The 25,840-nt window shown below is 36.7% G+C and overlaps 1 protein-coding gene across 1 annotated transcript; it reads right to left on the reverse strand.

The window, feature by feature from the left end:
* Positions 1-232: 232 nt before the first annotated feature.
* Positions 233-24,971, reverse strand: LOC139139499 (cell adhesion molecule DSCAM-like). Its single transcript, XM_070708412.1, has 18 exons — positions 24,890-24,971; positions 22,818-22,946; positions 21,226-21,513; positions 20,518-20,814; positions 19,063-19,374; positions 17,768-17,923; positions 9,066-9,218; positions 7,702-7,946; positions 7,321-7,387; positions 5,908-6,023; positions 5,478-5,694; positions 5,029-5,140; positions 4,489-4,656; positions 3,918-4,113; positions 3,258-3,306; positions 1,741-1,828; positions 1,224-1,252; positions 233-513 (listed from the first exon to the last, which is right to left on the reverse strand). The coding sequence occupies exons 1-18, from the start codon at positions 24,969-24,971 to the stop codon at positions 326-328; spliced, it is 2,892 nt and encodes a 963-aa protein (XP_070564513.1). The 3' UTR covers positions 233-325.
* Positions 24,972-25,840: the final 869 nt, after the last annotated feature.

Raw genomic sequence — 25,840 nt, forward strand, 5'->3', positions numbered from 1 at the left:
TTCTTATTTTGCAAAATGTTACAAATAACCGTTAGTAATAAGGTGTTCAAAACTTGACATGATCAGGTTGGGTTTTATAGTATATGCATGAATGCTTGCCCTTTAGTTTTGAATGTAAATACTTGTGTAGATGTTAATTATTGACACTCTCTCTTTCATATAAAGTGAACCTAAAGAGTATTCGAACGAAGAATATCATTAAAGGTATGGCGTCGAAGGATGCCGTTCTAACAGATCAATTGTTAAGCTAATCCGATACTTTATTTGTAGTGTTAATCTAGTGACCGACGCGCGAATCCACCGTACACCAGTTCTGCAAATCCCTTCATGTTTCAATAGTGTCGTACATCTTTTCGTCACTTGTGGGCTTTTCAGACTCATTTTCTTGGACATCATGCCCAGAGAAAGCGCCCTCTGCAACCGAAGGTTCCTTTTTCGTCAAGCCAGTGTAGAGCGATTGGCTGCGAACATCACTGAGCTCGGTGTATGGGTCATTTTCTTCCTTTTCGGTTTCTGAAATGAGGTAACAGCGTTACCAGCGAACAGTTTGTAATAAATTATTTGTTCAGTGTCCACTTTTCGTCTATTTTTTTTTCTTTTCGAACCTTTCAATGGCAATGACTATTCTCTCACTTTTAGCTCGACTTATTTTAAGCCACAATAGCTGCGAATGTGTGATGAACCGATCTAAAAATATCCTCAGTTTTCCAAGAGTTTTCTTTGAAAAATACCAATTAAAGACTGAAAAAGTGTATAACACTCTCATAAGTGTCAAAAATGGCATGTAAATTCAAAACGTTTCACGTATTTTGAGATTTCCCGCATTTCCACAAACTAATCACATGACAGACAAAATGTCGGCCATCGTGTGTTGTGCATTGAAGTAAATGGCATCAAGCTTGCCATACTGCATTTTTGTACTTTTCCGTGGGGCGCGCCATTTTACGAGTGCGGCGCCCATTTATTATTTAACCTGTTAAAACGTGTAGGCATGGTCCAAATTCGCGAGCAGTGATACGTCTATACACGTCCTTCAGTTAGCACATTTACACGAACCAATTTTGGTTTAAATAAAATCATGAAAATAATGCATAAAATTCGCACCTATTGTGGCTTTAAGGTGTCATTTTCCTTTCCTTATCTTACCAATAATGCGAGCCAGACACTTCCATTGATACACAAAATGTGAATACCTTCATTCAGATGACTTGATTCTCACTTACCTTTTGCGAGAGTCCTTCTTCGACTTCGCCTATGGAAAGAGAGAAGCCTGGTAAATAATTTGGCTTTTAAAAGATAATGCACAGGCTGACTTAACTTTAAGTTGTGTTCTACAAAAGTAAAGATTCAGTAGAAAATCCGCAATGAGAAATAAAGTGAGAAGGGTTAAAGGGAACTGTCTTTTATTTGTAATTACCGTTTACAAAATAACTCCCTGTTCTAAAGTATTTCAATAGAGGATCTGAGTCAGGGTTATACTGCACAAAATGATAGTTTGTGCTCCAGAAAGTTTGATGTTGGGTATAAAAATTGTACCATGTACAAGAATATTTAACTTGTCTTAGTACATATAACCTCAGAATAAATATAAACAATAAACATAAATGAAAAAGTAAAATAAATGAACACGTGAGTATGGACAAAAGCATTGGAGGCAAGTGTAACTAGCGCTAATAGAGTTTTTAAAGAAGAATGTGTTGTCTAATAGAATTTGAAAAAGTTATGTTATTTTTGACAAACCTTATGAGAAGGATAGAGCCGACAACACCTGCAGCCACGATTACTATAACAATGATGACGACAGCGATAGTGACAGCAGAGTTGCCATCTGCAAAAAGATAACTTAGGTCATCTGTACATCTAAACGATATCAATAAATCTGAAAATCTTCCTTGCGTGGCTTGATACAATATTTGACTAGATGAAATTTCAACGACGTCAGTAGAAACGCAAATATTACATACATAGTGCACTCAAATCCTCAATGGCGCCGTTCGTATTCGTGAAATTACTTGCAATACCATTGAAAGTTTCTTTCACTCTTCCTGTTTACAATCTTTTACCTACGGTGGTGATGGCATGTCAACTATGTATTACCTTCTCTGTCAAAATGTTCAGTATTTGACTCGTCTCTCTAAGAGCCGTCCAATCGAAATTATCGTTACTTTTGCCGTCACCGCGGCTTTCGAGGTTCAATATGACTTCCTTCGAATTCTACCCTGAGGAAAGCCTGGGACTTTACCGTTTCTGTCTTACGTCAGCCATTACAAACATTGAACTAACTAAACATGGAAAGTAACTGTCGATTTAGAAAACATTACACCTACTCAAATTTTATCACTACATCTAAACAGCGCCCATAGCGTAGCAGTACTAGGGAATGATTTTTTAATTGCACTAGGCATGAGTGTAATATCCGATTTATCATATGAAGCTTTATATCGACGAAGACACCTCTGAAATAAAATGCGTTCTTATTTAATATTAGTTTTGTTACCTGTTCAGGCTGACGCAACTTAAACTTGTCGTCTATACGTTTAACCTCAACAAACACGATTGGAACTAATTTGGGATAATAGGATGGTGAAGTAATGTTGATATAATCTGCAAATGTAACCTCATCTACTTTTCTTCGTAAGTTACACACTTGTTTTTATGAGTAATTTGTGTTATTACATGCCTCGAGGTGACTGCAAATCAGTGCATTGATTTGAATAGGAACATCCGGGATGTTAGCGGGCCGGTGAACGATGTACTGACCGGTTTCCATGGTTACCCGGGCCAGTGAAGCCTTTCGATGTTTTCGACGACGTCAAAGTAGACGCTTAACGCTAGATGTAAAATATCCATGCGCGCACTGCTATTTGGATTTTCGTTAAAATCTGTTCGATGCTGGTCGATAATGGTAAAATTGTTTGAAAATGCCCTGCATGTAACTAAATGTTATATAGCATTAACTGTGAAGAGGCATGTAATAAAAATATTATTGCCTGAATACATGGGTTTGGGTGCCCTCGCAGCAGGAGACAATTTGCCCTCCTGGCGTCGGGCAAATTGTCACCTGCTCTCGGGCACCTAAACCCATGGTATTCAGGCAATAATATAATATTGCAACATTCAGCTATAGGGTACCTAACACTTTTGAGAAATTTGAAAAATATGAAAATCCAATTATCTCAAATTAGTTCCAATCGTGTTAACAGTAGCAACTGATTGAAGACGTAAAACGTTAATCAATGTTTTGTCATTTGATTTACCTTTTGATGTCTTAAATGGCTCCATGAAAGGACTGGAAGAATAATAAACCTGTAAACGGGAAACACCAAGTGTGTCTCAGTTATTTTATCATCCGTATCAATATCCCTATTTTCTTTGAATGGCCGGAGTATGAACACAATGTATGCCAACGATCGATGAATGGGAAAAGTAAATGATGACTACATTGGTTGTATGGACTAAAATAGTTTTATTATTACATGCCTCGTTGAGAGTGAAAATCAGTGCATTGATTTGAATAGGAGCAACCGGGGAGTTGTTAGAGGGCAGTGTGAACGATGTACGGACCGGTTCCCAAAGTTACCCGGCCCGTTGAAGCCCTTCGACGTTTTCGACATCAAGGTATAGACGCTTAACGCTAGATGTAAAATATCCATGCGTACACTGCTATTTTGACTTGCATTAAAATTCGTTTGATACTGGTCGATAATGGTAAAATTGTGTGAGAATGTCAAGCAGGTAACTAAATGTCATATAGTGTTAACTGTGAAGAGGCATGTAATAAAAATATTATTGCTTGAATACATGGGTTTAAGTGCTCTCGCAGCAAGAGACAATTTTCCTTCCTGGCGTCGGGCAAATTGTCACCTGCTCTCGGGCACATAAACCCATGTATTCCGGCAACAATATATATTATGTACCATTTGTTCCTGGTCAAGATCGTCGACGAACGCTCTGATGAATGCACTGTACCAGGTATCAGGCAGAAGTTCACCGTTATAAACCTTGCCAGAATAGGTGTTTTGGTCCGCACCTCTCTTATTCTGCCCATGTCGTTGACCGTTACAAGATGATTCCTTGCCATCCCCAATCTGAACTTCTCTTTCGAATAGTTTCCTAGGTCAAAGGATATTGTGTACGACAAGTTGAAAAATAAACGGGATAACTTCCTTCAAGTTCTGATATTACTTGCAAGGTGAAATTCGAATAGAGTAAAGATTACTTTTTAATAAGATTTGATACGCAGGTAATTTTGGCAAACATATTTTACCACATGGCAGTGCGACTAGGATAAGTAATGTGATAAAAGCCGGCTCGTATTATCACATCATAGAGGTCGTTTGGTGGCAAGGCTTCTATGAAAAGTGTACTACATACTTTACAATGAGTGCATATGGAAGAGAAATTTACCACGCTTCTATGTGGTCGTTTACCATTATAACCCTACAGGGTACTCTTATGTTGTTTGTCAATCAAATAATGAAAGTATACCCAGGTATTCTGATTGCTACGTATCCGATGCCAGGATTACCGACAGCCTCTTCATAAAGTCGAACTTGAGAGGGGGGAAATTCTTCATCAGGGTCAAGTGATGAGTCGAAGACCGCTGACCCAGTGATGGTGTTTTCAGGTATTTGTATCACGATGACTTCGTAACAACTAGAATGTGTAGAAATTGTAATGGTGAAACCTAACTGAAATTGCAGTTAACCTATACCTTGGATATTTTATTTCCTTGGCGATACTGAGTAAGACTACTCCGCCAATCTACCATATGTATATGTCCGGGGTCGACCTCAAAATTAATTTTCTAACATTTTCTACATTTGGGAATAAACGACAGAAGAATCAGACTTGTCAAAAGTATATTGAACAACTTCAGATTAATTTGGCATATGTTGACAAAATCAATAATCGGGGTACAATGAGATCGCAACAAAACCGCAATATCAATAGGACTATGTATCTAGACAAGTCTTCACCGAGGCCATAATACACTACAATTTAAGTGGCAATATAGAAATTTATTACCTTATTGGGCCGTTAACTTCAGAGAAATTATTCATTCTGACCCACAGACTCGAAATCTCTTTCGATTTCATCGCGGTAACATGACTTGGTGCGACGGTCACTCTTGGGGGCGCTAGAATCAAAAGTATTTTTTACATTTAATTATTCATATTGGCGAATGTTACATGTGGTATCTGAAAGGCATGCCATACTGGTCTTGGATATTGACAAAACTTAAATAGTGAGCAGTCCAGGTTTTTTGACTGCAGATCTTTGTAGAAGCACTTTGAAAACAATGAAACAGCAAACAACGTTCCGATACAATATTTTCTGAACGTAATCTTGGCACATACAATATTTATTTCAACTATTGACGATGGATATATGAAGTTCAATATTAGACAAACCATCACGATAATCTGAACAAAAATGCCTCATACTATTCATATAAAAGTTTTCGTTCAAATTACCTGCTCTTTTTGTTCTGCAACTAATCTTTTCCGAGCTGCTGTCGCTCTCCTCTGCGTAAGTTGCCGCTCTTACACTGATTTGATATTCAGAGTTTGAAGGCCATGTATTCTTCGATTCAGAATGATTTCTTGAATAGCTGTTTGCCATCCAAAACCCCGTTTCTTTCACTGCAGGATCAAAACCATCTTCTGTTCTATCATGGCTTGTGTATTCTATCTGATGAAGAAATTTGACAAACATTTTGCACTTTGACAGTGTCAATTATTCTTGGTAACTGTGTAATATTCACGTAACATGGAATAAAATAAATATTCATTTTTGTTTGACAATTTACTGCATACACAGCGATACTGCCGTCAACACTTAACATCTTTGAATACGCACAAAAGAAATGATAATGATAGGGTCTTTGGAACGAAAACGACATACTATGTAGTGAGTGATGATTCCATTTGGGTTTTCAGGTTCTTGCCAGCACACGTTGCAGTTTAGGGATAGAGAATCACTTCCATTACAAAGGCTGACTTGTCTTGGACGGGATGGCTCTGTAAAAGAAATTGCTTTTCATAGAAATGTTTCGTGCTAAGCGACTTAATTGAATTCCTTATGATTACTTCGTAATGGGAAAGTGATATGCCGAAACCATAATAAACAATTTAAATGCTGCCAATGTGATTGTGAAGAATGACATAAAACTTAAAATGTTCAATGAGAGAGAAGTGTAAGTTAATAACCAAAGGGCATAAAACTGCACTTGCTCGTAAACTTCGTATTCAATTTGCATTGTTTTACTGACTCAGTACCATTTACGATTGGCCCGAAGGACTGACACGAGAAATCTAAACATTCTGCCTTTTTCTGGTTTCTGTACAATATAATGTCATCATCGACTTTATTGGTCAGGAGTGTAATTCATGGAGTCATGGGGCAAAATGAATAAACGGCAATTATTAAGTAATGGTATCAACACCTTTCCACAGAGAGTTTTCAACTTTTGTTAAAATTTGCCTCCGGGAAACTGTAAACTAGTCTCTTATATGAGAATCAAATTACGGGTAGAGTAATGTAGAGTTTGGAATTAGAGAAATAAGAAATGTTTACTGATATTTGAAATTCCTACAATATATTTACTCTATGGAAAAAAATGAATTTTTGATTTTCAGAAAGAGAACCAAGAAAAAGCTCAAATTTCTTCTTAGATTTGAAAAGAATTGACAAAAGTAGAAGACCAGAGAAGAATTGTAAAAAATTCTGAGTGTCCCAGAAATGCCACTGAGTTGTATCATATCGAAAATGAACGAATGGAATTAGGTCAGCCTTATTGCGTATACACTGGCAGTAAAGCCGACTGGACACGATTGGAACTAATTTGGAAAAATGGGATATAAAGTAATATCGGTTTAATATGCAAATGTTAAGTCATACTTGTTTTTTTTTTGTAATTTGTAATATTGCGACATTCAACTATATATAGGCCACCTAACACTTTTGAGAAATTTGAAAAATATGAAGATCCAATTATTCCAAATTAGTTCCAATCGTGTTACCTGTATTTGTTTTGAACACATGTGTAGATAAAAATAGTCAAGATCTGCAACACAAAAATGCCCCATGGTTATCTAAACAACATGTATGTCCTGCAAGATGTGAAATGAGCAATAGCAATCCCAAAACCGTGAAAATAAATATTTTCAAAATTTGATACAGTCTCAAAATGTTTTGGGATAAAGAGTTGTTGAGACGCAATTAGGATATATTATGTATTTGAACAATGATAGATTTCTAAATTATTTATAGAGGTGTAGTACACTTACGACATGATGCAACGACAATAAGACTTACTTCCATGACTTGTTGTTGCACTATCAGTGGCATCTTCACTGCAATGGAGCCGATTGCAAATATTTATCTGTATTTTGAACAATACAAATCACTGGTTTAGTTTTTGCAGTCTGTGATTATTTTACTGTTGACCATAGACCTATCATTTAGATGGAATGTCAACAGAACTTGGATACTTCATGAGATTTCACCAATTATAATACAATTAGAAGTTAATGCTTCTTGAGCGAGCACGCTTAAACAGTAAGACTAAAACAGTCTTCATCGAGAGTTTTCGTTAGTGAGTCAAAGTACCAACGAATACAACATATAATTGAAAAATCTTGGATTTGAAGAGCGAACGCCGCCATCTTCATATTAATATGTCAAGGTAGTACTTACCATCACTATGTATTCGGTATGCGGTGATAAGTCTGTGAAGTCATATTTATAATCTGTGAATTCATCCTCCGGACTTTCAAGATTGGTGAAATTATGGTGATGGATTTGCTGCCCGATTACACTGTTTAAAAGTCTGAGTTCATAACGGTTGGTCACGCCTCTTGGAATTAGAGATGGCTTCCATCTTACTTCCAGTTCAGTGGAAGATTTATTCACAAATATTACTATAATAACATTTTCTGGAACTTAAATGTCAAAAGAAAATATTGCCAATCAAAGTGAAATTTTGCACTATATCTTCTGTTAAGGATTTGGTTAAACTGATTTAGGTAGCACCTATTATATCACAGAAACAAAGAATAGACATCATAAGATGCCATCAACAATCATTTGTTGAAGAGAGACATACTTGTATCTACCAGCTCGTGATACCTGCCGAAAAGCGTTTGAATGTAGAGACAAATCTTTCTCTGATTTAATCTTGATTAAAAAGTTTCAAATCGGAATCGAACCAATTTGGGAGAATAGGATCTTTCAATTGTTCGTATTTGTCAAATGTGTCAGGTGCTTTATGGCTGAAAGTTGCAATAACAGTTAAATTAAATTTGCTGATTAAACTGACATTACTACAATATCCTATTGTTCAAAATTAGTTCCTTATGGCTAAATGTGACATGTTTAACATATAGGCTCTGGCTATGACCTCTGTTTCAGAGATATACATCAGCATTCCATGAAGTTATACAATCGAAATGTGATAAATGCTAATCCATAACATGTAAATGTGTGCTTTTTATAACGACAACACAATTTTTACGAGATATGACTGCAAGTTCTATTTGAAATTGTTCGAAATATGCACGTAGTGACATGGTGTATTTCTAACAAAACTAAATCAGATCAGCACATATACTGGGCTCTAATTGGAATAGGTATTCAGTCATGCAGCATTTCTACATACAATTTTTAGCTTTTCAGAATATAATTATAAATTTTGTCATACAAGTATATTGATGGCGCAAATAATGCGATCCGATTGATCGCATTATAGTCGCATTATATCCCGACTGAAACATGTACGAGTTCTCAGCTAAAGAAAAAATCGACGTTTCACGCCTGAATTGCAATTTATAATGATATATAGCAATAAATCGATTCAGCAAACCTCGATTTTGACCAGTTACTCCATATGTGAACTTGCTATCGCTTCTGCACGTATGTATTGAAATGGTTAAAATCTCGTGGTATACCGTCGCTGGGTGCGGTTCGATTCATTACGAATTATTTTTTCACTTTCTTTCCTTCTTGCTTTCAGTCATATCTCTTGTAAAGTACAGTATCAGAAGAATTCTTGTCAGTATTACCTCCTTCTAGAGTTCTGGCTCTTTCCATGATTGAGTATGAACTTTCTAGAAGATCACTTTCATGTTGGTTTGTGTTAATTGCAGTCACTTGGACGTCATAGGTAGTGAAGGCTTCCAACCCATCAATTGTTAGAAAGGTTTCTGTACCGATTGCTGTTGAAATAAAAAATATCACTTACATGTCTGTTATACTGGTTGATATATATAAATGACAAGAGAGACATACATATATTTGACAAGCTTTCTTGTTTGTGGGTGACAAGTTGCACAGGGCACAAATCAATAAAAAGCTTCTCAAATCAAGCAAATCTTACCCTTGAAGACGAAAAAATATCCAGGGTAATTAGGAGAATAGTGAATTAACTCTGAAACATGCAAACAACAAGATCAATGAAAGTGGCCTTACAGCCGATAGAGCTCCACTGTGAAATTGACATAATTGATATACATTACAACCCTTTTCAGAATTAGAGCGCGAAGCCACTGCAGTGAACTGCAATAAAACTGCTTACACTAATTAGTTTCAGCTGTAGCCGTGGCCACTTTGGTGTTGAACAAGGCTACTTGATAAAGACCAAAAAGTCTGCTTGTACAAAGGCAAAACTAGCTCTGTCTGAGGCTCGAGTTGTAAATGAGAGTTTACGATTGGCACCCTGTGTTCAAGATTAAGATACAATGTAACATTACCATGCACTGGTCCATGTACAAGTCTTTTTTATTTCAACTTCCCCAGACAAACTGTCTGCATGGGACATACAATGTTGTCGACTTTGCCAGCTGGCTACAGCTGAAACTATTAGTGTGAGCAGTTTTATTGCAGTTCACTGCAGTGGCTTCGCGCCCTAATTCTGAAAAGGGTTGTAAAAGGCCAGTGTTTAATATTATACTAGTAATGAATGTAAAAAAAAACATTAACAGCTGACTGATAAAGCAAGTAAATTTTCAAAGACTAATTACCTAAATCAGTAAATTTGAGTTAAGGAGATGATGTGACAATGACTTTCAGTTATAATTTCTGAAAGGGAATATACCTAACTTGATTCAAAGTGTATACGCTGTTTATGTTAAACCCCAAAAACCAAAAAAACATAAAAAACAATAACAAACGAACAAAAACTGCAGATGTTATCACGATTTTAACAAATCTGACCTATATTATCCTTAGGATTCTGTAAGCTACATTGCAAAGCTATAAGGCCATCAGTTTTTGAACCAAAGATCTTATACAAAAAATGACAAAATAATGTAAATTACAAGTCTACTGTGCTTCCACTTTAATTACAAACAATTGACATTACTGTGATCTACCTATATCACACAAACATTACTTTCAGTATTTTAACAGAACCTGGGTTATACCAAGAGGAAAGCTTTGAATACCTTTTAAAAGCAAAGTTACATTACATATGTTGGCAGCCAAAAGAGTTCACTCGCCCAGCCTCAGTTTCCACAAGCTTGCACATGGTATGTTAACTTTTATGAAGTTCAGGTAAATATGGTTTAAAATATCACCAAAAATTACAAAACATGATAAATAATTCAATTTAGCTCATTTACACAAGATCTGGATACCTTTCAGTGTGATGATTCCAGGGAAGACTAATATTAAATTTCAAAGCAGTATGGCAAGTATTTCCTGAATGTGGAATGTTTTCTCCGCAATGCGAGATTGCTATATCCTCTACTCTCTAAGAAAAACCCCCTTCAAATAATTACAAATGCGTGTCATGCCCCTATATTCATCGAGCAATCCTAATGTGTACCATGATTGCTGCCTATCATGTTACAGCACATTTTGATTTAACCTACTAAAATCTACCTAGACTTTGCCTATAAAACAAACAAACAAACAAACCAAAAAAAACCAAAAAAAAGTGTGTTCGAATTGATATGAATGAAGTGTTAATGATTTGTATAGACTCAAAATGTAATACACATTAGATGGAAAATAGCAATATACTGTGACTATATTTAATTTATATTTGATCCTCACAAAATCGTTGATTTACTCATAGCATGGAACACATAATTTACAAAACTTTTTTTGGTTGCTCTCTCGGAAAACCAAACACCCAAAATTTTCAAGCATAGTTGGACATTCCCCTTGTTCGAGAAACCTGGAGAAACATTGCTAAGGAAATATTTTTAAACCAAAATTGACAAGATGTTTTTTCAAAATTTTCAAAATCACATGTTATTGTGATTTGAATATAAACGTATGTTTAAATCTATGAGAACATATTTCTAAACCTGTTAACCAACTTTCAAATCAATGCAACGAACAATTTTTGAGAAAGCAGTTTTTCCGAAATATTTAGAAAAAATTACAAAAATACACATTTAAAGATATCACTTTTGTATGTAGGTCATTTCCCCCACACTCATCATGACCTGAGTTCAATTAGTCTGGAACATTCCCAAGGTCACTGCCCTTGATGACCTCACAACCTTGAATTCAATTAGTCATGTTTGGAATGTTCTGGAAAGTTGATTAGTTGTGTAAGGGAGATAATTTTAGAACAGTAATTAGCATGTCAATAAAAGTTCTAGATTGTTCTTATATGCCTTTATAAAAGGGACGTGCACAGCTTCCAGTCAGACTTTTGGGATCGTGTCTCTTGTGTGTTACTAAACTCCAGCAGTAGTCATTCTCAAGACTTTTCAAGACCTTCACTGTCAACGCTGGATTTATACTGTGGACTTTGTGCAGCTTCAAGCCTGCAAGCCAAAGGACTGTTCATTCATTCGACTGACTGTTACAACTCTGAGACTGGAGCTTTGCCGTCCCAGCTGAGATAAGTAGTCTGTACACTTTTAAAGCTTGTACTCTATCCCTGACTTAGCAATTAGTCTTATTTTCGTAATAAATTTCGTTTAAACGTTAACTGCTGAGTTCACCCTTTTGTTCGTTTTCTCTGCACGTAACAAAATTGGGGGCTCGTCCGGGAGACGAATATTTTGAGCCGTTTGACAACATTTTGACAGCCTTTTCAAAACTACTGTATACTGTGAACTCAGCGAAATTCAATCATGGCGGAATTTAAACCAGACGAATTTATGGATGACCTTGATCAGAACACATTTAATTCCCTCAGAAAAGACAACCTCATAACACTGGCCAATTTCCTTAAAGTAGAAGTCAAAAGATCTATGCGCAAGAGGGAAATACAGTACCGTATTGCCAAACATCTAGTTGATTTAGGCCAATTTGAGGAATCCACCCTGAAAGATTATGAGCCCGAGTCTACCTCTGAACTCAGAAAATTAGAATTAGAAATGCAGACAAATTTGGAGATCAAGAAACTAGAATTACAAATGAGAGAGAAAGAATTACAAATGGAAGAAAGACAGAGAGAAAAGGAGAGAGAATTGGAAGAACATCGACTACAGTTAGAAATGAGACGTTTAGAGCTTGGACAGTCAGGAAAATTCTTCCCTTCAGACAAGTTTGACATCACTAAGCATTTCAGGTTAGTTCCCCCTTTCCAAGAAAAGGATGTTGATAAATATTTCCTCCATTTTGAGAAAATTGCTCAGAGTCTGAATTGGCCTAAGGAGTCCTGGTCTAGCTTTTGCAGAGTGCTTTGGTGGGTAAAGCCAGAGAAATTTACATTCAGTTGTCAGTAGAGCAGGCTTCAAATTATGATTCTGTGAAGGAATTAATTCTCAAGGGTTATGAGTTGGTGCCTGAAGCGTACCGTCAGAAATTTAGGGATTGTGAGAAGGCGAAAGACCAAACTTATGTTGAATTTGCTCGAACAAAAGAACAACTGTTTGATCGTTGGTGCTCTTCTGAAAAGGTCAGTCAGAATTATGACAAATTACGACAGCTTGTTTTGATTGAAGAATTTAAGAGGTGCATTCGGAGTGACATCAAGACGTTTATCAATGAACAAAAGGCAGATACATTGGAGGTTGCTGCACGTTTGGCCGATGATTATTCATTGACCCACAAATCTTCATTTCTCAGCAAACCATCCCAGTCCTTTTCATACAGAAACAATGCAGGTAAATTTAACTCGTCCTTTTCATCCAAGAATTTTTCAAAGGAAAGTAGGAAATCAAATGACAACAGTTCACAAAATTCAAGTAACACTTCCACATCATCAGATCCCAAGTCTCAATCTCCTTCTGACAAACAGTTCGGTACACTTTCTTGTAATTATTGCAAGAAAGACGGCCATTTAATGTCAGATTGTTTCAAATTGAAAAGAAAACGTGAAGGTCAAAGTAGTCAAAGTGGATCTAAGCCCACCAGCTTTATTTCTTCATCAACTCGATTAGAGTCTAATAATGTGTGCAAACACATTTTCTGAGGTTAAATCCCTCTTATCCCCAATTAATGAGGTCAAGGTCAATTCTTCTCAAGATAGCATTATGGGTATTTTCGAACCATTTATTCATGATGGTTTTATATCACTTTCTAGTGATTTTTCTTCCGCTACCCCTGTCAAAATTTTAAGAGATACCGGGGCTTCCCAGTCTCTTTTGTTGGCAGATACCCTGCCGTTTTCTGAAAAGTCATTTTCAGGTTCTAAAGTTCTTATTAAGGGGGTAGATTGTAATGACTACATTCCTGTTCCTCTCCATAATGTCTATTTGTCTTCGGACTTTGTTTCTGGACCTGTGACTTTAGGTATTAGGCCTTTTTTGCCTTTTGAAGGGATTCACCTTCTTCTTGGAAACGACCTTGCTGGGGACAAGGTCATTACTAATCCACTTGTGACTGATAATCCTACTTTAGATCAGGATCCAGAGCCAATTGAACAAGAGATACCCGATTTATTTCCTTCATGTGCTATTACTCGAGCCATGTCAAAGAAAACTTCCGAGAATCAAAATACTCTCAAAAATAATGTCACAGATGTTGACTTAAATGACACCTTTCTCAGTCAGGTGTTTGACACGGAGCATTCCGTTATCCCTCGTGGATTTGAAACTTCCAGTAAAACTTCTGCTGACCAAAGTCAGACATTTTCTAGATCAAATCTCATTGCAGAACAACACAAAGACCCAGATATTTTGTCTTTGTTTGACAGGGTAGATGATGAAGGTAAAACTTCGGATAGCTCTGTTTCCTATTATACAAAATCTGGTATTCTCATGCGTAAATGGAGACCTCCAGATGTTTTGGTTGATGACGATTGGGCTATAAAACATCAAATTGTGGTTCCAAAGCCCTACCATGCTGAAATATTGCGCCTAGCCCATGAAACCCCCTGGGCTGGTCACTTAGGAGTCAGGAAAACTTATCATAAAATTCTCAGTCACTTTTATTGGCCTAATCTCAGGCAGGATGTAGCACATTTCTGTAAAACTTGTCACACATGTCAAATGGTAGGAAAGCCAAATCAGACTATTCCAAAGGCCCCTTTACAGCCAATTCCTGCATTTCAAGAACCATTTAGTAGGATACTAATAGACTGTGTTGGGCCCCTACCAAAAACAAGATCAGGAAATGAGTACATGTTGACAATTATGTGTACATCAACTCGGTTCCCCGAAGCCATACCACTGAGAAATATAAAGACAAAGACTATAGTGAGAGCTTTAGTCAAATTTTTCACTTTATTTGGCCTCCCTAAATGTGTCCAGTCCGATCAAGGCTCCAACTTTATGTCTGGTATTTTTCAACAAGTAATGGATCAGCTAGGCATTAAACAGTATAGGTCCTCCGCCTATCATCCAGAAAGTCAGGGTGCTCTTGAGCGATTTCATCAAACTTTGAAAAACATGATTAGGACCTACTGTTTTGACACAGAGAAGCAGTGGGATGAAGGAATTCATTTTTTGCTCTTTGCTGTTAGAGAGTCAATTCAAGAGTCTCTTGGTTTTAGCCCATTTGAGCTTGTATTTGGACATACAGTCCGTGGCCCACTCAAGCTCGTTAAAGAGGAATTCCTATCAGACGATGATGATTGTCTGAATATTTTGCAATATGTCTCAGATTTTCGTACAAAACTCTCTAAAGCATGTGAATTAGCCAGAGAAAATCTTGAGTCATCTCAGCAGTCAATGAAAACCAATATGATAAAAGCACCTCAAAACGGAAGTTTGAACCAGGTCAAAAGGTTCTTGTTCTACTTCCAATTCCTGGCAAACCACTCCATGCTCGTTACTTTGGGCCATACCAAATTGATAAGAAATTGAGTGATTTAAATTACATCATAATAACACCTGACAGGCGAAAACAAAAACAGCTATGTCACATAAATATGCTTAAGCCATATTTGGATAGGGATAATCCTACTATAACTCAGCCTGTCAGTGCAGTCAGTTCAAGCCATTATGAAGATAGTGATACTGAAACTGACTTGAGTGAAAATACTCTAAACTCAAAGCTGGGCTCGGTCAAGCTTCAGAACTCAGAAATCCTGGAGAAGCTGGAGTCTACAAAGTTGGCACACCTCCAGCCAGAACAACAACAACAGCTGAAAGAACCAATCCATGAACATTTGTTCCAAGATGTTCCAACGAGGACAACATCATCTACCACCACGAAGATGTCTGCGACAGTAATCCAGTGGAACAACATCCAGACGGACTGAATCCTGCGAAAGCGGAATATCTCCAGGAGGAAGCCAAGTATTTGCCGAACAATGACTTTATCGAACTCAGTAAAAATAACCGGACTTTGCCGTGCATACTTTATGCCAAATTCAGTGCCATTTCAAGTTTTCCAACAACAAATTGCAAGAAGATAGTCATGGGACATCCTGTTTGCTACTTTTCACACAAATTTAACAAATCCCAGAGAAACTACTCTACAATTGAAAAAGAGTGTTTATCTTTGATATTAGCTTTACAGCATTTTGAAGTTTATGTTACTTCTTCAAATCAGCCAATAGTGGTTTATATTGATCACAACCCTCTTGTTTTTCTGCAGAAATTAAAGGCAAAAATCAGAGATTGCTAAGATGGAGTTTAATGTTACAGGAGTTTAATCTTGACATTAGACATATCAAAGGCAGAGACAATTTAATTGCAGACTGTCTCTCTCGTATTTAGAGTTATTGTTGTTCACTTTCAAGAAATTTTACTTTAGAGTAAAACAAAATTTGAGTACCTAAATCCTTTTCAAGATTACATTTGTAAAAGAAAGATTTTTCTTTGAAAAATTTTCTTTTTTGAAGAGGTGGTGTGTTATGTATGTCATTTTCTCCCACACTCATCATGACCTGAGTTCAATTAGTCTGGAACATTCCCAAGGTCACTGCCCTTGATGACCTCACAACCTTGAATTCAATTAGTCATGTTTGGAATGTTCTGGAAAGTTGATTAGTTGTGTAAGGGAGATAATTTAGAACAGTAATTAGCATGTCAATAAAAGTTCTAGATTGTTCTTATATGCCTTTATAAAAGGGACGTGCACAGCTTCCAGTCAGACTTTTGGGATCGTGTCTCTTGTGTGTTACTAAACTCCAGCAGTAGTCATTCTCAAGACTTTTCAAGACCTTCACTGTCAACGCTGGATTTATACTGTGGACTTTGTGCAGCTTCAGCCTGCAAGCCAAAGGACTGTTCATTCATTCGACTGACTGTTACAACTCTGAGACTGGAGCTTTGCCGTCCCAGCTGAGATAAGTAGTCTGTACACTTTTAAAGCTTGTACTCTATCCCTGACTTAGCAATTAGTCTTATTTTCGTAATAAATTTCGTTTAAACGTTAACTGCTGAGTTCACCCTTTTGTTCGTTTTCTCTGCACGTAACACTTTGAAACTACTAAAATTTCATGGGTAACTACAAAATTAAATTCAAGTTTATTCTGAATGGTAATTTCTTCTTACTTGTTGGCGTTTTGCCATTTTCACATTTTTTAATCTCATTTTGACTTTCCTATATTTGAATATCAGCAGCTGTTCATCTCATGAGGCATCTCTACAGCAAATATTAAAGTGACATTTAGCAATTTGTGATTACATGAAGCGAACAGAGAGTCGGACAGTTAAAGTGATGAAATTCGTTTCTCGCTTCGATAAATTTTGTATGTGCGATGTGTGATAGTGAGCATGCGTGCTTGAGTGCTTCACGAACTCTACAACGTGTGGAGCGGTCTCAGTCAGAAAAATGTAACAACTTAGCCGGCTATTGAACCACTCTTTTGTGGGGGAGTGGAGATTGAGCCGAGCGGTTCTCTCTGGGGCCTCTCCGCTAGGCGACAGATGCCGTATGTTGTGGGTTCGAACCCGATTGAAAACTAGCCGTATACAGACAAATATACATACATACACGTTCATAAAGGCACTTGTTTTTCTACCTACATGTACATGTATCAGGTAAGCTTCCATTATCATATACCTATGACAAAATTGCCTAAAATCTGATATGTAGGATATTTATCACAATTTCAACAAATCTGACTCGCATAATCCCCATGACCCTGCATAACAAAGTTTAAAACAATTAGCCATGTGAATTCTGAGAACTTGTTTTTTACTGAAAATACAATATTGTGTAGCTTTCATAACGTGAATAAATCTAAAGAAGTCCATAACGAGGTACCTTTGTACCTAAATGTAATTTCAAGGCAATTAGAAAAGCAGATTCTGAGAAGAAGTCAATTGTTGACAGGCAACAGGCAGACAATGGGCAGAACAGACCATTGACAATTGACCATGACCGAGAAGCATTGTATCTAGAGGGCTCCATAATGCTGACAGAAAGCATAAAATTTTGGCAACAAAATACTATTCATACTTACTTTCATTAGGTTCTCCATAGTCCCTTTCACCCTGTAGTTTATAGTAAACTTTGTAAGACTGCAAAATACCATGAACAACCTTGGGTGCCACCCATAGCACCAGCAATTCAGAGTCAGATTTCGCTGCTATGGTTACATCAGTTGGTGGATCAGGACCTACACAGAAAGACTCAACATTACTTAATAATTGTGTCAAGGAAATCATATAACAGGGTCCATACCACAGAAAATTTTAAAAACTTTTCAGCAATTTAAAATATTATTTAAGGCTATTAACACCAGGTTTTCTCATCTGAAAATGTACCTACCAGATTACAATTTCAATGGAAAACAAAAGGCTATCACACCTCCATAATCATCTTACAGACTAGAACAAAGGCGATCCCAGGGATCGCGAACAGTGGCTTTAAGGTGCCATACTCTATCTTCAAGGAGTAACATCAGAAAATGTACTTGAATACATGTACGTTTTGAAGGTTTAAATGCACATTTATGTTCAAGATTCAGTTTTATTTGCCATTCTATTTAAGCAGTGGTTTACTAAAAACGATACTCGGAACAGCGGTAATCAATATAAGCCAAACGGATATGCCTTACGAAGCTGGAAGGATCCACAGTGAGGTATCAAAGTAAGACTTTTTATGAGCCCCCATGTTATATGGCTTTGATGAATAAAAAGAATACAATGTTCTCCAAATTTCAAGAACTAAAGAAGTCCATAGCACCTAAAATCAAATTAAGAAATAACTGAAATGGGCATTTCTTGACTTTTCACAGAAAGTTAAAAAAAATATTGCATACAAATTCCTACATTATTTGCACAGAAAGCATTACAAATACAGATCACTGAAGAACCTGACTACTGTTCATAGTTTTAAGATACATTTACAGTGAGTAAGTCATTGGGGTTTTTTAATTTGCTGTATGTATGAGTACATTTTGGAGAAATTTGCTCATTGGGCATTGCATATTTCCATATTTGCTAATGTGTGATGCATCTTCCACAGAGTAGGTAAAAGTTATCGTTCCTTTTTGAATGACATTTCGGTAACAGTTTTCCCTGTGACACATATATAATAATTACGGAGTTTGCCTCGCACTAAAAGTTTGTCTCTGATCTGCTCTGACCGTTCTTTCTATACTCATAATACCATTTTCAACAAACGGCTGCTAAATATAACTTCATCCATAGGTAATGTATCGATCAACTGAACTGTTGACAGCTACATGCTTTTGTAATTCAAATAAGAGAACATGTACGCGTATACTAAAATGTTTGTTTGTAAACTACTTACTTGATATTGGAGTCTTCACAGTTGGACTTTCAGTAAATTCACTGTATCCAAGTTCATTTCTACACTTCACTCTTGCTTTATACTCTGTAAATGGTGTAAGTCCCTCAATCTGTACCATGAACATTGATCCTCCTCCATCCACTGTTTCATAGAAGATCCACTGAGTCCATGCTTCATTTGATTGGCGATACATGTATTCGACACTGCAGCTGTTAATGACAAGGTTGCCATCAAATGTCAGAGTCCAGCCGAGATCAATGCGCTCTGCTGTCACAGCTTTGAATTGTGTGATAGTGACAGGGTCAGGTACCTCTGTAATATTAAGAGAGAAGCTTACACTAAATCATAGGATATGACGTATGTTTACCAATACAAACGAACACTATACTCTTGCCATGTGTAACATGTATATCATCAAATACAACGCTAAAGTCCTCTTCAAATTTGATGAAATAATCATCGTCAGTTGTCAAAAAAGGACATGAAATTGAGATTTCAAAAAGAAATCTCACCAACTCTTATATATATATATATATATATATATATATATATATATATATATATATATATATATATATATATATATATATATGAGAAAAATCACACAACTACATCTGAGTGTCTCTACTCTGCTAATTTTTTTGGGCTTGAAAAAATGACCCATGTAGAACTTGAACAAACGTCCCCCGAATTCAGCTCGGATGCCCTACCAACTGAGCTGACGGATAAGATCAAGTAGGCTTGACGTGTGCCGTCCTGTTGGAATTTTTCCTTCATTCTACTGAGTAGTAGATGCAATTATCTCATATGGATACCGGTGAACTATAATATATAAAATTATATTTAATCCCTTGGTATTTTTCTCTGTTTGGCGTCACTGTATACGAGTGGTTTTCGCGGAGCCGTACAACTACGAGCCGAAGGGGAGAAGTTGTACGGCTTCGCGAAAAACACCAGTGTACGTACGTCCACAAAAACTATCGACAGTATAAGCTTACCCTTTCGATTAACGGCAATAGCTATAGTTTTAGCGACTCGACATTTCGTTGGACATGCCTTCAATATTTCCGTGTGTCGATTTGTCGGGTCACCTTTTTGGAAATATGTCATGACAGCACGGTATCGATCACGACAAATCGGTCTTTGTCCGTCGCGACGTGCAGGTATGAACGGTATCATGCCGGAAAAAAGTTCCGGTTGATGACGTACAACAGGGGTAATATGGATTTCTTATCTGTGCTGGTGTACGTCACATAGGTGGAGATACGGGCCAGTTCATGTGCAAGATACAGTGAGATCAAAGATTTGTTTATGGTTCAGCTTAGTAATCTTCGAACTATACGTATTAATTGACATATTCTGGTTGATGAATTGGAGGAACATTGTTTTAATGTAAGTCACTCGCCAGTTACTGACAGGTGTATACACGTATTATTCAAAATTCTCATTTCTCACCCAACACAACTAGGTTAAAGTCCTCTTCTACAACTCCGTATCCATTGTCAGCCTGACAGCTGTAACTACCACCATCAGATCTCACCACTGAATATATCCTTAGTACACTGCTTAGGGTATATCCCTGTTCATCATATGTAATTTGAATTTTGGAACCACTGTCCATCAACTGCCCCGCATATCCACTATGCCATGTTAATGTTGGTATACGTTTACCGTGACCACTACATCTGAATTCAGCATCCTCTGAGAGTGTCAAGTTGACTCCGACAGGAATTTCTGTAATCACTGCTGGTACTGAAAATAAATTTGATATGAGCATGTTTCCTAGCAAATTTGAGAAATTATTTTCCAACAATCAAGTTACCATCACAGGTTTACAAGTAGTCTTTAAGCAGATGAGAAACGATAATCCAGCACCTCTGTTTGATTGATTGTAGTTGATATCTACCAGAAATTGTTTACAGATAAGTATGAGTCTACTCTAACACAGGGAAACATTGGAATGCAGTACTAAGGGAAAAGTTAGTGTATGACACTCATATCATAGACTGATACTATTTCGTTTCCTATTTGGTTTTCTTTAGGTACGTGTAGTAACCTTCTTCCTTGATGAACATAAAACTACCAGGCTGTGTCGTTTCAAACAGATTATAACTGCAATTCTTCTAATTTTAATTCACAAAGGATAAGTTTTCATATAATTACCTTGTACATCAACAGTGACACTAGCAGTAACAGTCATTGCATTAACTCCCTGTCCACTGGCAGCCACACATGCATATACTCCGCTATCACGTTCAGGATCCAGATTTGTCCTTGTCAAATTTACGATGCCATCTTCAGGTACTGCTGGATTCACTAGATCTGTCCCATCGAAGGTCCATTTCATTTGGACATCCTGACTTGGTAGATTAACATTGCACTGTAATGCCAAGTCTGAGGCACTGGTAACTAAATATGTACCCTGCTGTGCTAATGTCACACTAATATCACCTTTGGGACACAGTGAAAGGAAAACATTGAATGCAGCACGCCTGTATTTAATCAGCACATATACATGAATTGAAAACTATGCATCTTGCCTGTCGATAAGTGTCCTATGGCATAGGTTTCTCTATGACTGAAAGATTGTTTTATAGTTAAATGTAACTGTAATGTTTGATATTTATTTCAGTATTTTTGTTCAAAAATTAGAATTTCTGTTATGTTCATTTTCTCGAGGACGAATGCTAAAGTAACCATATGTCCTGTATCCGGCTGCATGTGTGTACATATGTTTGCTTTATATTCAAATTTAATGCAGGACACACACTCGTACAGACTAAGATGATAACGTGAATGACTGAAGAATCTGAATTGTCAAAATGCAGAACAAAAGTACTGAAAAGTCAAACTTTATAGTTACTATCTGGTTTTAACAAGCTAATAATCCGAAGTTGTATGGTATGTGAAAACATGATCTTCATAATAGAAGTGAAACCCTTAAACTCACAATAAGACCAAAACAATACAAGGGCGACTATTTAGCTCTTTCCAGAATATACCTGACTGCATATCTGTGTACTGTACGAATTTTCTTTGCGAATATTGGACCAAATTTAATCAAGCAAGAAATACTCACTTGCCTTACTAAGCATCATGACGAAAACAAATGCTTTTCAATTCCCGAACAATTGTATTTCTGGTAATATCGTTATTTTAATTGAGCTCTGAAGAATCTTGAGTACCCACAGCGGCATGCCCATTTAAATGTGTTTTCCCAACACGGTGACTTGTCCGTTATAAGGTTGATCATGCATGCACTTCTCAATACAGCGTATGCAACTAATTAGCAGGTTGAAGACTTATGCAGGAACGATATCTGTACTCCCAAAACTATCTCAGTCCACAATAGAAACGTCTACTAATTTTAATATCTGTCATCAGCTAACTGACTGTTGTGAACGCATCATAGAGCCATTAGAAACATAACGTACAAATATACAAGGTTTCCTTCACAGCTGGTTCATCGCAATCTTACTGTAAGGTGGTCCTTGCACTCTACAAGATGTATGTATGTATACATACCTGTAAGATTCACCTTTATCATATTAAGTAAGTTGCAGTATAAAAATATTAGCGATCGCAGGCGGTAAGCATATCTTTTTTCAAAGTCCCTTCATCAGGATATCTATGTGGTTAGCAAGGTACGTTTACGGCATGGACTCTACTCTTGTATCTTATCTATTCAACTACATAATTGATATCTTTGTCTTAGAAAATGAAGTCACTCTCAATTACTATATGATGATACTTACTTGTGTCACAAATCATGTCTACGAATTGCTCGATACAGGTACAAGCACCATTCACATGGTTGCACTGGGCATCAGTTATACAAGTGCACATCTGACTACACCCATTTCCATAGGTGTTGCCTGTGCAAGCTAGAATTGAGACACAAAACAGGGTATGATGCATATCAGTCGACATCTCATATACACGGCTTACAGCTAGCTACGAATCGTACAGTTTATCTGATCTGTCAATGTTAAGGCAATAATATAAGTAATCTGCAGGACATGATTTCAACTTCACAAAAGCACATAAAACATATGAATGTAATGCAGGTATAGCTTGATATGGACTTTCATGAAGGTCTTCCAGTAGTTGTAATATCTTTGTTATAGCATTGTGAGCACTCTCTATTCATGATTTTATCTGTGTTGCATTGTTAATTTATACAGTAATCTCATTGCAGGGCGATACCAAATAATTTAAAGTGCGTCAAGTTGCTGTCGCCCATAATAGTAAGCTCTGTGATTTTATTGATGTAGGGGACTAGCTAAAGATAGTATTAGTATCAGTCAATGCCATGGGGTTGCATGTAGAAATACAATAAACCATCCTTACAATATCGTCATTTTCTTGAAACTTTCATAAAGACTTGGAGTGATAAATCATTTTGAAAATCATATGAAAAAGGCGGTGACACAGTGCAAGATTTCAAGATACATTGTTAAAATGCCAAGATTATGCCTGTCAATAAAAAGCATCCCGCAAAAGATGTTGTTTTCGGCAATTTCTCTTAGTGTTTTGATAAACATATCATCATGTATAAACTTCATCAGATGGTCAGCATCGCTCACATTTCCTCATACAATCTCTCTGTCAATTACAGAGGAATTATTCGAACTCTACAATGCAGGAAATAGCAATATTTTTTGTTTATTCAACTCCCTTCATGTGTAAGGCTGAAATTTATCTTAAAGCAATTACAATTGCATAGGGGAATTGTATATTTCTACAAAATGTGAAAACTACTTTTTCATCATTTTTCTTGTCTATTCTTTACACCTTACATGACATACCCCCACAAATTTAAAACATTAGTTTATATTTTTTAGCCGTGTGTTCTGCTGAAATAATTAAAACTAAATACGAAAGAGAGACTGTCTGTAGTTGAAAACACGGTAAGTTCTCAATCGCGTTCGGACTCACAACATCTGGACTCCCTAGCCTTTGCTATTACATTTTTTGTTAGAATAAATCGAATCACATAATGTGCAAAAATCAGGACAAAATTTAATATTACTTGACCAGTTTTCGGCATTGTCTTGCCGAAAATAATCAAATGGCCCATTTGTAGTTTACAAAGACCCGTCCACCGAAACATTAACACCATTTCGGTCATTATATTTATAATTGTCATCGTGTATTTTCGTAAACCAGAAATGACAAATTGTACAATTTCCATTTGCAGCCTGGTCGATTATATTTCTCTGCAGTTTTTGTGATTTGCATCGGGTGTTATATTTCGTCATAGATATCGTGATAGAATATCATTTCAAACCTGACTAAGAAGTAGATGTTTCGTGTGTTAGAGGAACACACACGGGACCTGAATCTATTAGACGCGAAAGTCATTGTGATCAATCTATGTCTGATATAAACAGGAGAGGTTTCAGAAGGTATAAACGACTTGTTGTACTTTGACATTGATGGTAAAAAATGTTTCAAAAAGTGAACAACACCTTCAGATGTTTATGTTTGTTAATTAGAGATACAAGAAAAAAAGCTCTTCCAGTTTGCATTTGTTGACAAGCAGCACTGCAAGGACTTCTATATGTCGGTCTCCTTATGAGTGGAGAAGCAACACTGTATCCGAACAGACCATATTTCCATTTGTAGGAGTAGTCAAGGTTGGACATGATACAGCTGTGAAATCAACAGTAAAATGAAACATTCAGTACAAACTTATTTTACCATTTATCTTTCAAAATGTATCTAATATACAAATGAAATAAACTTGTCAATCATTATCAAATAGTAGATCTACTATAAAAATATATATGTAGTATATGATCACATTTGCGTATCAATGACTTACCTGTACAAGTGAAATCACTTCCACTCCACATTTTATCGGCTTCACAGGTTCTGGATGCTGTACCAGATTCCAAATACCCCATGCTACAGCTAAAAGTACATACACTATTGTATGTAGTACCATCCGAACAGACCATATTTCCATTTGTAGGAGTAGTCAAGGTTGGACATGATACAGCTGTGAAATCAACAGTAAAATGAAACATTCAGTACAAACTTATTTTACCATTTATCTTTCAAAATGTAGCAAAATGGCAGAAGCAAAACATTTTACTAAAACAGTAGAAGAGGGCGCTACTCAGTTACTTTATTCTATTCTCATCTATGGGACGACTGGACAACTTAACCAACATCGATATTCCCGTGAGCAACTTCTGGCTGTTCGTTGGAATGGTGGGGAACCATCACAATTGTCGCCAGAACTGGACGATATATTACAACAAAGAAATAGTTTTCATCAACTAGACCATCTCCTGCACCTAAGACGTGGAGGAAAGAGGGAAGGGTGAAAATCCGACTTCGTAAACGTATGAACAAAATCCACACTTCATCTATTTTGCTCGCCAATGTACATTCACTCAAAAACAAGTTGGATGAACTCCATGTAAATGCCAAATATTTGACTGAATATCGGGATTTCTATTTCTTGTGATTTGGTGAAACATGGCCGACTGACAACATTATACCAAACAATGTATTACAGACGTGGACGGGTTTCATGGGTCATTCAGAACTGATCGTGATCAATATGCAACAGGAAAAACGATTGGTGGAGGAGTATGTGTGTGTGTGTGTGTGTGTGTAAATGTGAAATGGTGTAAAGAAATATATGTGCGGGAACAAATCTGTACAAGCGACATCAAACTTTTGCGTGTCACTCAGGCCGTACTACCCTCCAAGAGAGTTTGGACAGATATTTGTGATAGTTGTATACGCCTACCATCGGCTGATA

Source organism: Ptychodera flava, chromosome 8 (genome assembly GCF_041260155.1).
Source record: "Ptychodera flava strain L36383 chromosome 8, AS_Pfla_20210202, whole genome shotgun sequence".
Classification (NCBI taxonomy): Eukaryota; Metazoa; Hemichordata; class Enteropneusta; family Ptychoderidae; genus Ptychodera; species Ptychodera flava.

Bases quoted from the DNA above. Each gene is read 5' to 3' on its own strand.
- LOC139139499 (XM_070708412.1), bottom strand. From the start codon at position 24,971: ATGGGGTATTTGGAATCTGGTACAGCATCCAGAACCTGTGAAGCCGAT. The intron at 1,829-3,257 runs GTAAATCAAATG...ATCTTTTTGCAG, and splicing joins GCCATTTAAGACATCAAAAG to ATGGCAACTCTGCTGTCACT. The intron at 1,253-1,740 runs GTTTGTCAAAAA...CTCTTTCCATAG, and splicing joins GGCTCTATCCTTCTCATAAG to GCGAAGTCGAAGAAGGACTC.